The 16324-nt window shown below is 42.4% G+C and overlaps 1 protein-coding gene across 3 annotated transcripts in view; it reads right to left on the reverse strand.

The window, feature by feature from the left end:
* Positions 1 to 8018: 8018 nt before the first annotated feature.
* HIVEP1 (HIVEP zinc finger 1) overlaps positions 8019 to 16324 on the reverse strand; it is a 181394-nt gene continuing 173088 nt past the window's right edge. For all 3 annotated transcript variants that reach the window (XM_074987679.1, XM_074987681.1, XM_074987680.1), the window contains exons 8-9: positions 13892 to 14406; positions 8019 to 10873 (exon numbers count right to left, since the gene is read on the reverse strand). In XM_074987679.1, the coding sequence (XP_074843780.1) occupies positions 9686 to 10873; positions 13892 to 14406 (1703 nt within the window). In that variant the 3' untranslated portion in view covers positions 8019 to 9685. The remainder of the gene's footprint in view (positions 10874 to 13891; positions 14407 to 16324) is intronic.

Raw genomic sequence — 16324 nt, forward strand, 5'->3', positions numbered from 1 at the left:
GCTGGTAGGCTAGTAATGGGGTTAGACATCTGATGACTGACATTTCTAAAAGTCAGCCTGTGACAGGCAGCTACAAATTCAAAGAGACCAGGACATGTCTCTTCCTACTGTAGGAGTTAATGACAGAAAAAGGACAGTTCTTTAAGCCCTCACTCAATTATTATTTGCAATAGCTGGAGGACAATCTTGATGTGAGGAAAACAGGATGTATTGTTCACTACTTTTATAAATAGTTTTATATCTAATCATATTGTCTGACGTATCACAGCCCACGAGGCTCTTTATTTTTAGTATGCAAGAAATGAAAGAAACCCACTAAAGCTACCACCTCAATGTACTTAAATGCTATTTTTGAAAAGGAAAAATGTTTAATCACAAAATACGAATCCCACAGTCAATTTTCAAGTTCAGACATTCCCTTGGAAGAAAATTGTTCAACTCACTTATCTGGTAAGACCGGGGTAGGCAAAATATAGCCCATTGGCTTGATCTAGCCCACCAACCTCCCCACCGCCCCCATGCTCTTCTGGGCCACCGATGTCCCCTGGCCCTACAGGAGCCTTGGGCAGACTCTGCTTTGAGTGCCATGCAAGTAGGGAGCCTGCCCCAGCTCCAGCTGGGCTGTTGCCCGGAAGCAGCCTGGGATAAGTTCCTCCCTGCCACAGCCTGCATGTGACACCCTACCTGCCCCTACACTCCAACTCCCTGCCCAGATCAAAACCCAAATCCTTCCCCCTCCTCTTGCGCCCCTGCCCTGATCACAACTTCCTCCTACACCCCTCCCTCAGGTCAGAGTCCTTTCCTGTGCCCAACCCATGCCCCAGATCCCACGCTCCGCTCCTGTACCACAATTCCCTGCCCCAGATCACAACCCCCTTTCACTCAAACTCCATCACAACCCCCCCACCCCTTCCTTCACCCCCCATCTCCTACTCAGAGCTCCTTTCTGCACCCAACCTCTGTTCTAGACCCTGCACCCTCTTCATTAATATAATAGAAAACTGCAGCCTTAAGCCACTTACCAAATCCTTGGAGTGGTCACCCATAAAAAATTATTGCCCACCCTGGCCTAATCTGACTTCATGCCCTAAAGTTTCAGCATTTGTGTTAGTTTTATTTTCCAATTCATTTATCCTAAAATAATGAAATGAGACCCACAAAAATATCCCCCGTCCCCCCAAAAACTAAATAACTTTCTGTACTGCATCTAACAAGGAAGACTTGTCTGATATTCTTATTCCCCTAATTCCATATTTTAATAATATATGTAATAGTACATGATAATGTGCATGATCATTATAGTACATGATAGCAGTTTTCAGGTATCTAAAAGGGTGTCATAAGTCGGAGGGAGAAAACCTGTTCTTCTTGGCCTCTGGGGATAGAAGGGAGGTTGCAGCAAGGGAGGTTTAGGTTGGACATTAGGAAAATGTTCCTAACTGTGAGGGTGGTCAAACAGTGGAATAAATTGCCCAGGGAGGTTGTAGAATCTCCATCGCTGGAGATATTTAAGAACAGGCTAGATAGATGTTTATCAAGGATGGTCTCGACAGTACTTGGTCCTGCCATGAGGGCAGGGGGCTGGACTTGATGACCTCTCAAGGTCCCTTCCAGTCCTACAATTCTATGAGTCTATGATTCTATGGAAATGTAGAGAAATACACAAGACTAACACTTAAAACCATAGGGTCAGATCTTCAGAGAACAAATATTTTCATCAGTTTATACTAGCTGAAGTTTTGAACCCTAATTTGTCCCAAACAGGCTAATTAAGAATATGTACATGTGGACGCACTCAAGAAAAGTTAGTTTGTAAAAGCTCTGTGTAAAATAATCTTTTCTGAGCTGGTTGATTTTGGCCTGCAGTGGTCTTACAGAAACAAATCGTTAGCAGAACCTGAGAAGGAACCTGAGCTGCAATGTTTTGTCTTCTGAGACAGATGATGTCTTCATAGCTGAAACATGCTAGTTCCAAAGACAGATGATCTTCAAGCAGACAGGCCCATAGGCGAGAGACCACAGGAGGTTCTGATAGGCATCAAAAAAGTTTCTGACCCATCTAATCTTAACATTTGGTAGCAACTGATGCACATTGACAGGGGGTGTTTATTCATCTCTCATTTCTATGATTGGCTTGGCACTAAGCCAATGCAAAGGTTAAAAATTCTCCACCAGAGACTGGAGATCAGTATGTGAAGCAAGAAGGCAAAGCTTCAAAATGCATTTTCAAGAATAGGGGGACATAAAAGAAGGTGCAGAACAAGTCAGTGTTTTAAATATCAGTCTTCTCGTTTTTCAGGTGTGTCTCATTGTGAAAATTCCCCTTCTGTGTGACGCTAGAACCCAGCGTGTTGCGAATTCTAGCACAAGAAGTCTTACTGAAATCAAGGTGTTTTGGTTTAGTATTCAGTATGTGGAGAGAGAACTAGATACTGTGCAAAAAACATATCTTTAAATTTCAGATACCTGATAAAGAGGATATATTTCTACACCTGAAATAGAAAAGTCTAATGTTAAGAAAGCGTTGATCCAAATTAAGTATGCAAGGAAATCAGACATGATAGACTACAGAGCTATTGACTAATGTGTGAGTGGGATGAGTTTTCAATGGTGTCCTTAGGCTGTTAAATCTATAAGGCACATTAATTTTAACTCCCTATTTTTTTAAAATCTTGGCTTAAAATGAAGGACGAGATTTGGTCTGGAGCATGCAGTTGTACAAAGGAGGGTCTCCTTGTGCTAGCTAGTTGGATCATAGGGAGACTTGCAGCTTTGGGGGGTGGCTGCACTGATGCAAAGAAGTGGGCTTGGATCCTGTCCTCCTTTGCTCTACATTGGCTATGTCTACACTAGCCCCTTCTTTTTGAAAGGGGCATGGTAAGGGGCGAGGTCGGAAGATGCCAATGAGGCGCTGCCATGAATGCAGCACCTCATTGGCATAATGGTGGCCACAGCAATTAGAAAGTGCTGCTTTCGAATCACATGCTGCCCGTTTAGATGGGGGCCTTTCAAAAGGACCCTCCCCAATCTTCCAAAGCCCCTTACTCCTAAAAACCAAATAGGAATAAGGGGCTTTCAAAGACTGGGGGATCCTTTCGAAAGGCTCCTGTCTACATGGGTGGCGCGCGATTTGAAAGCGGCACTTCGAATTGCTGCAGCTGTCATTATGCTAATGATGCTTTGCATATTCATGGTGGCTCCTCATTAGCATATTCTGACCTCACTCATTACCATGCCCCTTTCAAAAAGAAGGGGCTAGTGTAGACATAGCCATTATGTAAGCTCGTGCATCTACAGCAATGCAGCTGGGAAATGTGTGCGGCTGGAGTGATCCTAGTACATGTTACTTCTCAGCGGTAGGAGCTGTAACCAAATTGTTCTGCACATGAACACTTTTAGCATCTTGAAAGGTTCAACCAGTTCCAGGGTTTAACTCAAAGCCTTAAAAATACAAAGGCGAATATGAAACGAGGGCATTTTAATGCAGTAACAATGAACAGTGAAATACCTGTGTTTACAATCAGCCAGTTTCCAGCATAACAACAAATCTCATCAGTCAAAGGCATTGCAATATGAGGGATTTCAAATACACTGAAGAGTACAAGCACAAAATCAAACAGGCCTTAACATTTGACCTTAGGGGGCAAAACAAACCTGTCATTACCAAAGCACGCTAAGCCTGCCTAAGCTAATTGATGGCAAGACAGGCTTTTTTTCTTTTTTCCCCATGACCGAACTTCAGGAATGCAAGGCCTTGTCACCTTTCAATTAGCAGGGTTTTTCTTCAACTTCATAGGCAACTTTTGTATCTTAGCTACTCAAAATATTACTCTGAGTCTATGCCGAAGAAGGCAGAATGCCTAATTTGTTTTTCTTTTAAATACAGGGAGAGTTATTATCAAAATTTTCGGAACATTTTTCAGAACATACAATTACAGGCTTCTTTCCTCTCCTTGCACCCTCCCACATACACCAGGTGATTGGATAATTTGGTAAAGGAATGTATTTTATTAGGGTTGGGGGAGAAGAGAATTAGTTTGCTCCTGTCCTAAGCCAACCAGTACTCCATAACCTTCGTGTGTGATAATTACACATGCAAGTACTCAATGCCTTTACACAATGGTGTCATCCTCAGGAATATAAGGCAGCAGTAGTTTACAGATGCTTTTAAAGAAGTCCTGTCTTCAGCCTCCTATAGTTTTATATTAGCCTAGATTGTCCTGTAAAACAGGCTGCTCTAGATAACCATCCCCAGTGGAGCAATATCCTTCCTGGGTTTTAAAATAATCTTTGAGAAATATGCATCAAAGTCTCAATAATTTAATGTAGGCCTAAGACTGATGTCAGTCCTTCACCAATACTACAAACCACAATGATCATAAAGCGGAGGAAGAGATCTCCCTCCTCAATTTGACATATCTCGCTGACCCAGAGACGCTTGTCAAAGACAACAGGCTGGAAGACCTTCCTTTCTCATGGTGAGCAGCAGGTAGGAACTGGTAGGGGATGGTCTATCAGAACTCTGACGGGAATGTTTTAAACCCCTGGAACAGCAAGTCATGTGTACCTCGGAGTCTCTGGGTCTTGCTAACTTGTGAATCAGTTATGGAATTTGTGTTTTATCCAATTTTAGGAAACTATTAATAGCGTACCTTGATTGAAGTGCTACTGGACTGTTGGAAGGAACTCTGCAGACACACTCCGATACATTCAAGAACATTTACTTAGCATTCTCTTGTGAAAATTCAAACTTCCGAGACAAGCAATATGGTGGTGGGTTCTCTTTATTTTTCCAGACATCCCGTATGAAAAAACACAAGGGAGACTAAACAATTTATCCAAGATCTATTCCAGGATGCCCTGGTGCACCATTGCTTTTGGGTGTAACACACCATTTCGGCTTAATTGGAATGATATGCATAAAAAGCAAGTCTGTGGCAGGACTTGGACTTCACTGGAACACAGAAAGCTGCTGTTTCTATGGTTTTGTTATACAACACAACATCTTGGAGTTATTTCGACAGTTCGTGAGTTGACATAGGCCAGCTGTGTTTTTGACTAGTCTTGCAGAAGAAATTAAAGCATCCCTAACGCAGGGCAAAACTTTGAAAAAGATATTTTTAATGGAAAAGGGTTTAAAGAAATATTCAGTTATTCAGATATTTCCAGCCCCCCCGGCTGCTTTCCAGCCCAGCTGCCAAAGAGGGAAAGAGCCAGGTCACTCCGCCTCCATGAGCTCTGCAGGACGAGACAGAGCTCACAGGCACATTGCCTCTCCAACCCTGGAAGGCGATGTGGAAGGATGCAACACACCAGCCAACAGCGAAACTGAGAAGCTTTCCAGGCATGCAGCCAAGTAACCAGCATTTTGATTTTTCCCAATAGAAAAATCATCAGTTTTTTGGTGCAACTGAAATCTTCTTGTGGGAAATAGGACAGTTTTTATCGGAAAGTCATGCTAGTGAAAAAAAGCTTTTCAACTAGCACTACTGCCAACAGACCCAAAAGCATGAATGGCAACAAGGGTCAGAAGCCCTGGACACTGCGCCTTTACTTTGGCCATGGACCTGCTGACAGGAAGGTAGGGATATAGGAACAACTGTGCTAACTCTACAGAATGGGAGAACCAGGGGCTGGTTATGACAAAAGAGGGCTGCATGGCACTCTGGGATCTTGCCCCAGAAGGGTCTAAGAAAAGGCTTCATAGATTCTACAGTGAAAACCTACATTCCAAAACCAATGTTACTACAAAGAAAGCCGTTATCTGGTGGTGGTGGGGGGTGGGGCGTGGAGATGCATGATGAATATATAATCTACATTCCACATCTTCACGGTGATTACCCACATGGTAAGCTAGAGCCCATGCATTACTGACCAACACTGTATCACCACTGTTATTTGAAACACGAGTGAAATAGGGTGACTACCTATTCTTAATAGGGGTTTTCAAGATGTATTTGACAAATGTTGGCATGTGCTTAAGTCCTACTGAAGTTTGTGCAATGTATGTGTCCACGGCTGGTATAAACTGTCACAGGTGCATGGACATGAATGGAACTGTCACAGGTGCATGGACATGAATGGAACTGTCACAGTTTACATCAGCTGATGGACTGCCCTTTCCTGTCTAATCCTGCACTGTCCGTTTCCTTGACAGTTTTGCTACTGATTTCAGCAACAGCTAGGGCAGGCCCTCAGAGAATGTCTCCCCTCATCATGAACGGTTCCAAAGCAAATATGGGAGGGCACCAGCATGGAACATGCTTTTTGTTTTGTTTTAAAGGGAAATCCAAGATTGCTTTGCAAGTAGTCACATGCTTATACCAATGGTAGAAGACCCAGGTGTGATGCAAAAAAGTTATGTAACTTGGTAAATGCATGCTCTATGCCTTTTATTTACTTGACAACCAATTTTCAGCACCTAAAACTGAAATAAAATGTTCTCCCAAATGACCAAAAGTTTCGATTGGCTATATTTTTTAACTAAAGCAAAACTAAGCCATGGAGAAGCAGCAGGCAAGAATCCCACGTGTCTCTGAGCTGTGGCCACATTCATGATTTTATTAGTTGTTTCTGATACTAGCCACCAAGTCGTAGGTTTTGTACAAACACACAAGAAGTCAGGGGTCAGCAACCTTTCCAAGGTGGAGTACCAAAATTTGACCTTTGACCTCTGTGTATGGTCAAGTGCTGGTGATACTTTTTGAAGTCTCTAATAGTCTTACTTAACAACAGCTTCATTAATAAATAAAGATGCAGAGCTTTATCGTTGAGGTGGTGGGTGGCAGCATTAGCAGGTCTTTTATTAATCCACAGGTGGCATGGCTTTGAGCAAGCTCCTGTCTGCATGGGGGAGGAGCTGAGCTCCTGCCTTGTGTGCCACATCGGCATGCGTCCCAGGGGTTGCTGACCCCTGCAATAACTGTACGCTCTACCATGTAATCAATACCCAGGCAGGGGAAAGGCTGACAACTTATCCACATCTGGATAAAACATTATTTCCTTCCGTTTGCCGGTCCAAAAATACTCTGTCTATGGCTTATCCGCAATTACCCCTTACCTCAAGCATCAATCAGCTATTTTTTGCAGGGTAAGGAATGGCAGCAGTTCCCAGCAGTAGTACTGGTGACAAAGTCTTCTTCCAAACACCTAATTGTTCTACCTCAGCTCCTTACTGCTACTATTGGAGTACCAAGTGAGGCACTTGTCAGTGCACTTTTCTTGGCCTGCATCCTACTTCTTGACATGATGAAACCTAGAAAAGAACAGAGCTGCATATGCACTGTCTGAGTCACTTGGTTCATTTATAGTGAATCACTCACGTCTCTTCCACTCTACTAGTATAGATCTTGTGACAGAGTTAACCCATAGAATGCTGGCACATGCAGAGCCAGTCGAGAAACTATGGAATTCTATAGAGCAAAATAAATCTCTGCCAACTCCCAAATGACTAGCAAATTAAGGATTATGGTATCTAATTGATTAAATAAGTAAAACATTGCTCTGTCCTTATATAAAATTGTATCTGCTCATTGCTGTTATTCCACTCAAATTATATTCTTTGAACACTTTCTAGAGATGGTTTCTTTTGCTTAACCCTGTCTCATCCATTTAATCTTTTTTCCAACCTGATGCAGGTTGAACCACTCTAGCTCCGAACTCTCTTAGCTGGCAACATGTGTAATATAGCATGATTTTAGTTAGCTGGACAACCATTTATCATGGGTGTGACCAAGTTTTCTGTGGTCCCAAAAAAGTTGTTTACAGCCACCAGTCCTGGCTCTCAGTGTTCTGTGCTGTTATTTAGCTCTAATTTACCCCAAATGTCTAAGAACCCCTAAGCAGTGGAAGTGTTGGTAATGCTGACCTCCATAGTTTGGCAAATTCGCTCATTTGGCACCAGTCTGGTTCCAAGGATGCCAGACTAGAGAGGTTCAACCTGTTCATGCAAATGATCTTCAAACTAATCAGTTTAATTCACATTTAATTATATCAATGTATGTCCACTTCACAGAACAAATAGCTATATAGTCCATATAAAGCTCTTTAGAAAAATCATATGAAAATTAGAGCTTTTTGCATACAGCAAATAAGCAAGAACGGTTTCAATAATTCATTATAGCTAAATGAAACATTAAAATATCAGAGGCATAATTAAGGCCTGACTTTGTACTTTTTTAAAAATCAGTAACTCCATCTGAACAGGATCAGTCTGATAAAGAACATAATGCAGCAATGCTTACATACCTTTAGAAGTAAAAGTGACTTCAAAAAATCCAAACATGTCTTAAGATAATAAAACTGTAATAAGAAGATCCACATTTTTCATCAGCAGAGTTATAAAATGAACATACCAACACACAATGGCTGAACGCAAGACAGAAATTTGAGACCCACAATCAAGATGGTATCCCATCTTAATTCCCAATAACTTGGGAGAGTGGAAGGGCGTTCATTAGTCACTCCTAATGCTTTGGAATTCTTCCACAACGTGTATGCTCACAATGAGATTATTGGAACTGGGGCAAGTTAATTGTATGCTTCAGACTATTTTCTTTTTCCTGAATGAAGGAGATGAAGTTGAATTTAAGGCAAAATTAACTTCCTAGAGCTGGAAGTAATGATTTCCTGAAATGAAATACTTACTAGATACTAATGAAGTTTCCTGGCTACTTAGCACGGCAAAACCTTTACTGCTGCTTGCATCAGTTGTTTTGCTACTTGCACTAGTGATATCATAAGCAAGAAGAGCCAAAGTATTCCTTTGTTACTCATCTATATTTTAGTTTAATTAAACTGGGGCTTTATAGTTCAAAGTTATAAACAACAAGATTATCCTCAAATCTTGTCATTTTTGGCGAGTGCAAAAAGGCTTGTTTTGACAGTCAGGCTGTGCTGATAAATAATATGAAAAAATCAGAAGCAATTACGCTCCCTCTGGGAATTTTAAAAAGGAGGTCTTTGCTTCTGGAGAGCATGGAACACTGGTTAAATCACTTTCTATAGTTGAAACCATGGTTTCAGACAGTTGATCTGCAGTTTCAAAACAGAAAACAAATGATGGGGAAAAGAAGTGATGTGGGCAGCTTATCAATCACTGATTAGGATCAAGAAGGCACAACATAAGCAATGGTAAAGTCAGTAAACAAAATTTTACTGTAATATTTCATAACACAGATACTGTATTCTGTTTTAAGTGTAAAGCTACTGTCTTACACAAAAAAGATGGACAGACCCTTGTTCCAAGACTAAAATGGATACAATAAATATGGAGTTTTACATACTAGATCTGTACACAGAAACTTTGCCCCACAGCCATAAAAAATTTACATTTAACAGTGCAACATATAATTTAATCATTTTAGTTTTTCTGACGTAAGATGTTTGTACTTACTAAACACAAGCAACTATCTGTTTTAATATACATATTTTATATATATATATTCAACAATCTGTACAGGTTTCTAAACATAAAATTCCAAAAAAGGCACAATTGTCTATACAACATGTACAAAAAATGGCTGGAGCTGACAAGAAACAACAACAATTATTGGTCAAGAGTTCATGATTGCACAAAGATTAGTAATGAGTTTGTGTCAGAAAAAATGTGCTTTAAGGAAAGAGGTTTGCAAAGAAACCTGTAAGTGTTATAATAATAATACTAGTACTAATACTAATAAAAAAACTAGGTTGCTATTACAAGTCTGTCTTCATCATCACTACTGCCATCACTGAACTGTACAGTGTTCTGCCTTCGTGGCAAGCCTGCTGGCCTAGGTTCCCGTCTATTTGGAGAGACAGTATGATGGCTGGGGGACTTGGTTGAACCTTCAGAATTCACCTTGAAGATAGGTTCTGCTACGGAAGCCCTTTTGACCTGAATGGAAGTGACATCACCCTTTGGTTTGACATGATTCGCTGGGTCAGCCTTTTCAGTATCTGTTTTTCTAGGACCATCCAGCCTTTCATACTCCTTTGAAGGAAAAGGGTCTGTGACCTTTTTTACGTTGTACCACTGAACTGTAGGTGCTACTTGAGGAGATCCAGCACTGGAGATCTTATTGAGGTCTGCTGCTGGAAAACTCACCGGAGTCCGCTCTGGATGAGCTTCAGAGGCTTTATTACTAGACGCTGGTGCTTCTAGAACTCCCTGCCCATCCGCAGCCACGGGGCTGACCGAGGGGATCAAAGTAGGCAGTGCTATGTTCAATATCTGCAGACCGGGAATGTGTGTCTGAGGGCTGGGGTTGCCCTGAGGAGAAGGACTTGCGGTCAAAACTTGCAGTCCCACCGCATTTAGCGTGAGCCCTGAAGGATGTATTTGTGGGGCTATATTTGGATTGGCCAGGCCTAATATGTTCACTGTCTCCATGCCTAATGGTGGAAGAGGTTGTATGCTCGGTGCACTCAGACTCTGGAGGCCTGGCACGTTAATCTGACCTATGGGAATACATGGCACAACACTGTTCACTTCAGCAACTCCTATTGGATGTGCAGTGGCAGAGACTGTATGTGCTGGCTCACCGAGCGCACTTGTAGTTCTGTGAATCACGCTGACAGCAGGAATGGTGAGTTGCATGGGCCCAGCCTGGATTGGTACGAAGGTCGAGTATGTAGCTAGGCCAGCAGGGACCACGTGGATTCCTCCTACTGGAATCATACCATAGGGTGTCTTGGCTTGCTGCTGTGAGTGCAAAGGGAGGTGGCTAAACAAATGAGTCAGAGGAGCTGGCAGTTCTGTGGCATGATGCTGATGTTCTTGCAGCTTCTCTTCCGGGATGTCAGGATAGGGCGAGGCAGCTGAGGGAACCAGCGTTGTCGTCTGTGTGCTTTGGTCTACTGGTGGTGAGGAAAGCCCCACAGACTGTGTGCTCTAAAGGAAAAACAGCCAACACATTTATTATGAAGCTTGCCAGTGTGGCTAAATAAAATGAAAAAAGTGTAGAGGAGGTAGTCTGAAGTATAGTCTTTTTTCCCTATGGGAAGTTGCAACAAATCAGTTCATGACTTGAACAATTAATCACTTTCCTTTCTAGGTCTCATCCTTTAAAGGAGCTTGCCTAATGTTAGTACATCAGCTTTCTCTCTGGTTTAATCCTTAAGAGCTTTTTGGCATTTTCCTTGCAGTAAATTCATTGTGAACATCAGATCTTGGCTGGGGATTAACAACTGTGGTATCTCATCACTAGGGAGCCAGATCTACAACTGCCCTGCTCTCTTGGGAGCATTTATTTAGCACACAGAAGCAGCTAGAAGCAGGGTCCAGGAGTTTAAAATGGTGAATATTATGATTACAGATATTTAGATCTGAAATTTCATGGTGGTGTAATTGTAGAGGTCCTGACACTAAAAAAAGGGGTTGTGTGAGGGTCACAAGGTTATTGTATGGGGTAGGACTTGTGGTATTGCAACTCTGTTCTGTGCTGCTGCTGCCAGCAGCCCTGCCTTCAGAGCTGGGCAACTGGAGAATGGCGGCTCCTGGACAGGAATCTGGCTCTGAAAGCACAGGTCTCGCTAGCTAGCAGCTGTGCAGAAGGAAAGATGGCACAGTATGGTGTTGCCACACTTCTGTGCTGCTGCCTGCAGAACGGGTCCCTTTGCAGCCTCTACTCTTTGGCCACATAGCTCAAAAGTGAGGCGACCTGGGTCTCATACTACCACCCTTACTCCTGCCCTGCTGCTGGCAGGGTGTTCCATCAGAGCTGGGCTCCCAGCCAACATTACAACCCCCTGTTCTTCAGTTGCCCAGCTCTGAAGGCAGTGCAGAAGTAAGGGTAGCAATAGTGTGACACTCCTAAAATAATTTTGTGATCCTCTGGGAACTCCCTTTGAAAAATGCTGGTCTCCCCTGTGAAATCTGTATAGCATAAGCAGGCCAAAGGCCAGATTTCCTGGGAGGACAGCAGATTTCACAGTCCATAATGCATGTTGCATGGCTGTGAATTTGGTAGGGCCCGAATGACAACAAAGGGTTGTTCTCATACTGTCATGGTCAAATGGAGGGGGCCCTGACATAGGACTTGGAAGAGATGGGTTCTGTTTGCAGTTCTTCCACTCATTGTGAACAAATGATTTCATCTCTCTGTGCCTATTTCTTCTCATACCCTTTGTCTTGTCTAGTTTGTACAGGGCCTGCTGCAAAGAAGCTTCCATTGCAACTGGAGCTTCTAGGTGCAACTCTAATACTGCTACCTCTAATAACAATAATAATAATAATAAGGCTTACTACCCTATCTAACCTGTCAGATAACTGCAGCGATCAAGTAGGCAGGTGCCTTGTCCTGTCACCATTTAGCTCAGTTACAAGATGCCGAGAGTTACCATTTCCCATGTACATTCTCCTCTGTTTGCTAGGTGATCCATTTCCTTCTCTGCATGCATATCCCCTGTGGATTTTTTTTTCTTTCCCCTGCACAAAAACGGATTCTGCCAGAGTGGCACTGCAATTACATCTTTCACCCACCGGGGACTGCTGTCATGCCAGACGAGGGGGCAGCCAGCTCAGGGCCAGAGAAGCCAGCTGTGGAGATGAAAGCATCAGTGACTGCCTTCCTCACAGGGCCTTGCCCACAGGGCCAGGTGACGAGGCACAGGACATGGAAGGACAGACAGAGTGGGGCACAGACTGAGGTTCAGAAGGGCAGGGGATAGACTGGGGCAGGCCACACACAGGAGGTAGGGGCTGAATAGGAGTGGGGGTGCAGGGACTCCTGGCAGGAGAGACTAGAAGGGGTTGAGTAGGGTTGCAAGGACATGGGAGGGTGGGGGAAGGTGTGTTAAGGGACACACAAGGCTGGGGCAGGTGTACCTGATTACATGGGAGAGGCTTCCCAACTTCTTCTTCTTCCCCCAGGCACTCCAAAGCACCTGTTTCACACTTCTCCCACCCACTCCAGGTCCACTCCCAGACTACGTCTGTGCAACTCCTCCCCTCTCCCGCAGTTCCTCCATTATCTCTGACGCCCCCAAGGCTTTGCATTGTTTCCAAGGGGTGTGGGAAGTACAGTTCTGTGTTGTAATTTAAATAAATTACAACTTAAACTTTGATAATATGCCTACTAAGGAATCTATTTGTCAAAAACATTTCCTGAATCATCCTTGTCTGCACTGTTACAGAAAGACTCACGGACAGGTATTTTGAAATAAATTAACAAAATAATTGCAACGGATGCGATTATATTGTCATTTGGACAGACTATGTGGAATTATTAATTTTTGGTGCAGAATTCCTCCTATGGTAAATCCCTCAGGATTCCAACAATGTGGCGTATACATCATTCTAGCATCTTGCTTCAGTATGCCACATGCTGGTGAACCTGCAGGCCAACACAATCTTGTTCACATCAACTAATCCTGTCACTGAGGTGAAGGCAAACTGGGCTGGAAACTTCAACTACAAGTCTCAGTTCTTTTACATCCTGAGATTTGTGATTCTGTGCTCTTCCCAGTACTTTGTACTGAACAGAGGCAATGATTGTGCAGGTTTTCTGGATCCTGGAACACATACTTAGTGCTAGAATAGAATGCTATTTGGTATATACATCACTGTTTAGTCTTAGCTGTACAGTCAGTTAATTCCAAACTTCAGCAAAGAGTTAAAGAACCATGTTATAACTAATCCTTTTAGCCCCAGAGAGACAATCTAATCTATGCACTTTATTTTGTAAAAAAAAAAATGATTTCTATTTTATTACTCTACTCCTGCACTCCGAATTTTTTTTAAATCTGTATCAGCCCGCAAGAACAGTATGAAGAATATAAAGAGAGAAATTATGCATCTTTTAGAAAAATATCACCACAATAAGCATAGGTAACATCTGGCTCCCAATTACAGCTCTTGAAGGGTTTCAAATACAGATCTTCCTTCTCCCCTTAAATTGAATATTCTAACCTTTGTAACAGCAGTAGCTGGTGTTGCAGAATTACCCAAAGCTTCTGTGGTGTCTGGGTAGTCAATAGACATCTGATGACATGGAGATTTAGGAGAAGGGCCAGGGGAGGTCGTAGGCTCTATACTTGTCTCCTTGTCTTGTATTTTCTCTTCCTTTGCTTCTTGCTGTGTAACTGCTATTGGTGATCCAGAATTCCTGCAGTCGGATTGTACTGTGCTGAATACGGTCATCTTTGTAAGTAGCGCTTTAGGTAGACTGTCCAAAGAGTCTGTGTGGATCCCAGCAAAGCAGTCTGTAATTCTTATTTCCTCATCAGCACTTGTGGCCTCTTGCAGGATGTTTCTAGATGGATGATGCTGAGGGCTAGCTGTAACCGAGGGGGTAGCAGATAAGACTGATTCAGCTTGGCTGTCTTCTTCATCATCATCGTCATTGTCATTGTCATCGTCATCTGGACCGTCAGAATCCTCCCCATCAAAGCCTGACCGATCACCACCAAACCTCTGCTTCTCACCTGTAAAACAGAACCAACACAGAAATTAGAAGCAGATATTCTTCTGAAGGCCTAACATAGTTTTTCTAACAGTGTCATCCGCTATGTGGGAATATGTCAAGTCAACCTGACAGCATCGGAATTGTAATGCTGATACAAAAAGGAGTCACAAACGTCTATCACGCAACACTTAACGTACAAGAAAAGTACATCAGTGACTTTCCATTACTATAGACTGGTCTACATTAACCCCTGCACCCCACAATTGGTCTAAGGCTATGTCTATACTGGACATAGCAGTCGACTGCCAGTATGCAATTTTAGCTACACCAATTGTGTAGTTGACCTTTAAGGAACCGCCTTCTGTGTAAACAGACATAATCATTGCTGCTTGTGAGGAGTTCTGGGGTCGACTTTGACCCCAGAAAGCACCATGTCACACATGTGCGAAACAAAATCCTGAGCGGGCTGATCTTCCGAAACAGTGTAGACCTCGCCTAAGGTACACGACGTCAGCTATGGCAAATAGTGTAGCTGAAGTTGATGTATTTAGACTTGCTTATTGTGACATGTTCCACGCAGTAAGGTTGGCAGCTGATGCTCTCCTGTTGACTCCACTTACTCTTCTCATTCTGATGGAGTACCAGAGTGGACAGGAGAGCACTCTAAGATTAACTTATTGCATCTAAGCAGGAGTGATAAATCAATTGCCAGTGGATCAATCGTTACAGCATTAATCCACCATGCCATGAAGATAAGCCCAACATCACAGTCACAAACAATACCAAAGGGGGATACGCATCCATTTTCTGAAGTATGTTGTTAGGCAGACTTGAGCCAGTTCTGTATCTTTTACTTATAAATTGTTCTCATGCCTGTGAAACTGCAATTTTTCCCTGACATTTTCTCTCTATAAACTGTTTTCTTTTAATAAATATATTGCAGGGGGAAGACAGAGATGATTTTATGGTTCATTCAGTTTCTAATGATAGATTTATTTGCCAAGCTTACCAACGGGATATTTTCTGGTTTGTTACTGACTCATACGTTTGCATCCTTGCAGTTAGTATGAATCACTACTATAAGTCTTTTGAAAGAGATAAACAAAAAGAATGGAAAGTACTTATCAGAATGCATCTAGGAAAGGAGCAGAAGAGACAAATTAGATTTTACCACTATTTTTCTTCACTTTAAAAAAAAGTGGTAAAAGCATTATTAATAGCAACCAAATATACTAGGAGTTAACGGATGACTTGTGCACAAAACAGCCCTGATTTTTCTAACAATTAAGTGAGGGGGTAACTTTACTGAAACGACACATTCCATTGATTTTAAGTCTGAATGTTGAACTGATACCACTATGCCCATCTCTCAGACACCACACTTCAATGAGTTTTAGCTGGTTAATTAAACTACAGATCACCACCTTCTTTTGTATCAGACCTTGGGAAGCAGGGATTTCTCTTTTCACTCAAGAAAATTCTATCTGTAATATTTGATTCTAAGCCAAACAATCTGGATCATATTTGACAAAACACAAAATGCTTGGCTACACTAGTATTTTATTTTATATTGGATTAAATGCCAGTCTGATGAGTTCCCCAAAGAAAGTATTAGCACAAAACAACATTTGGCTCAAAAAACTAATATTCAATTACATCTGTTTTGTTTGTTTAAAATTTCAAAATGTGGCTCTGTTTAAGGGAATTTACACAGACAGCGAGCTGTCAGTGTGAAAGATTTATGAGCTCTCCCCTCAAACCCAAAGCCTTAATTAGTAAGATCCAAAACCAAGCACCAACATCTTAAGACAAGCTTTAAGTTCGAACCCACAAGGAGAAGTTGGCACCCAAGAAACACCTGGTGTAGAGACCTGAAGGCAGACACTAAAAAGCCAGGATATACTTTGTCAGAACTGGAAAAGATTGCGCAGGACAAG

The sequence above is a fragment of the Carettochelys insculpta genome, chromosome 2, assembly GCF_033958435.1.
Source record: "Carettochelys insculpta isolate YL-2023 chromosome 2, ASM3395843v1, whole genome shotgun sequence".
In the NCBI taxonomy this organism is placed as follows: domain Eukaryota; kingdom Metazoa; phylum Chordata; order Testudines; family Carettochelyidae; genus Carettochelys; species Carettochelys insculpta.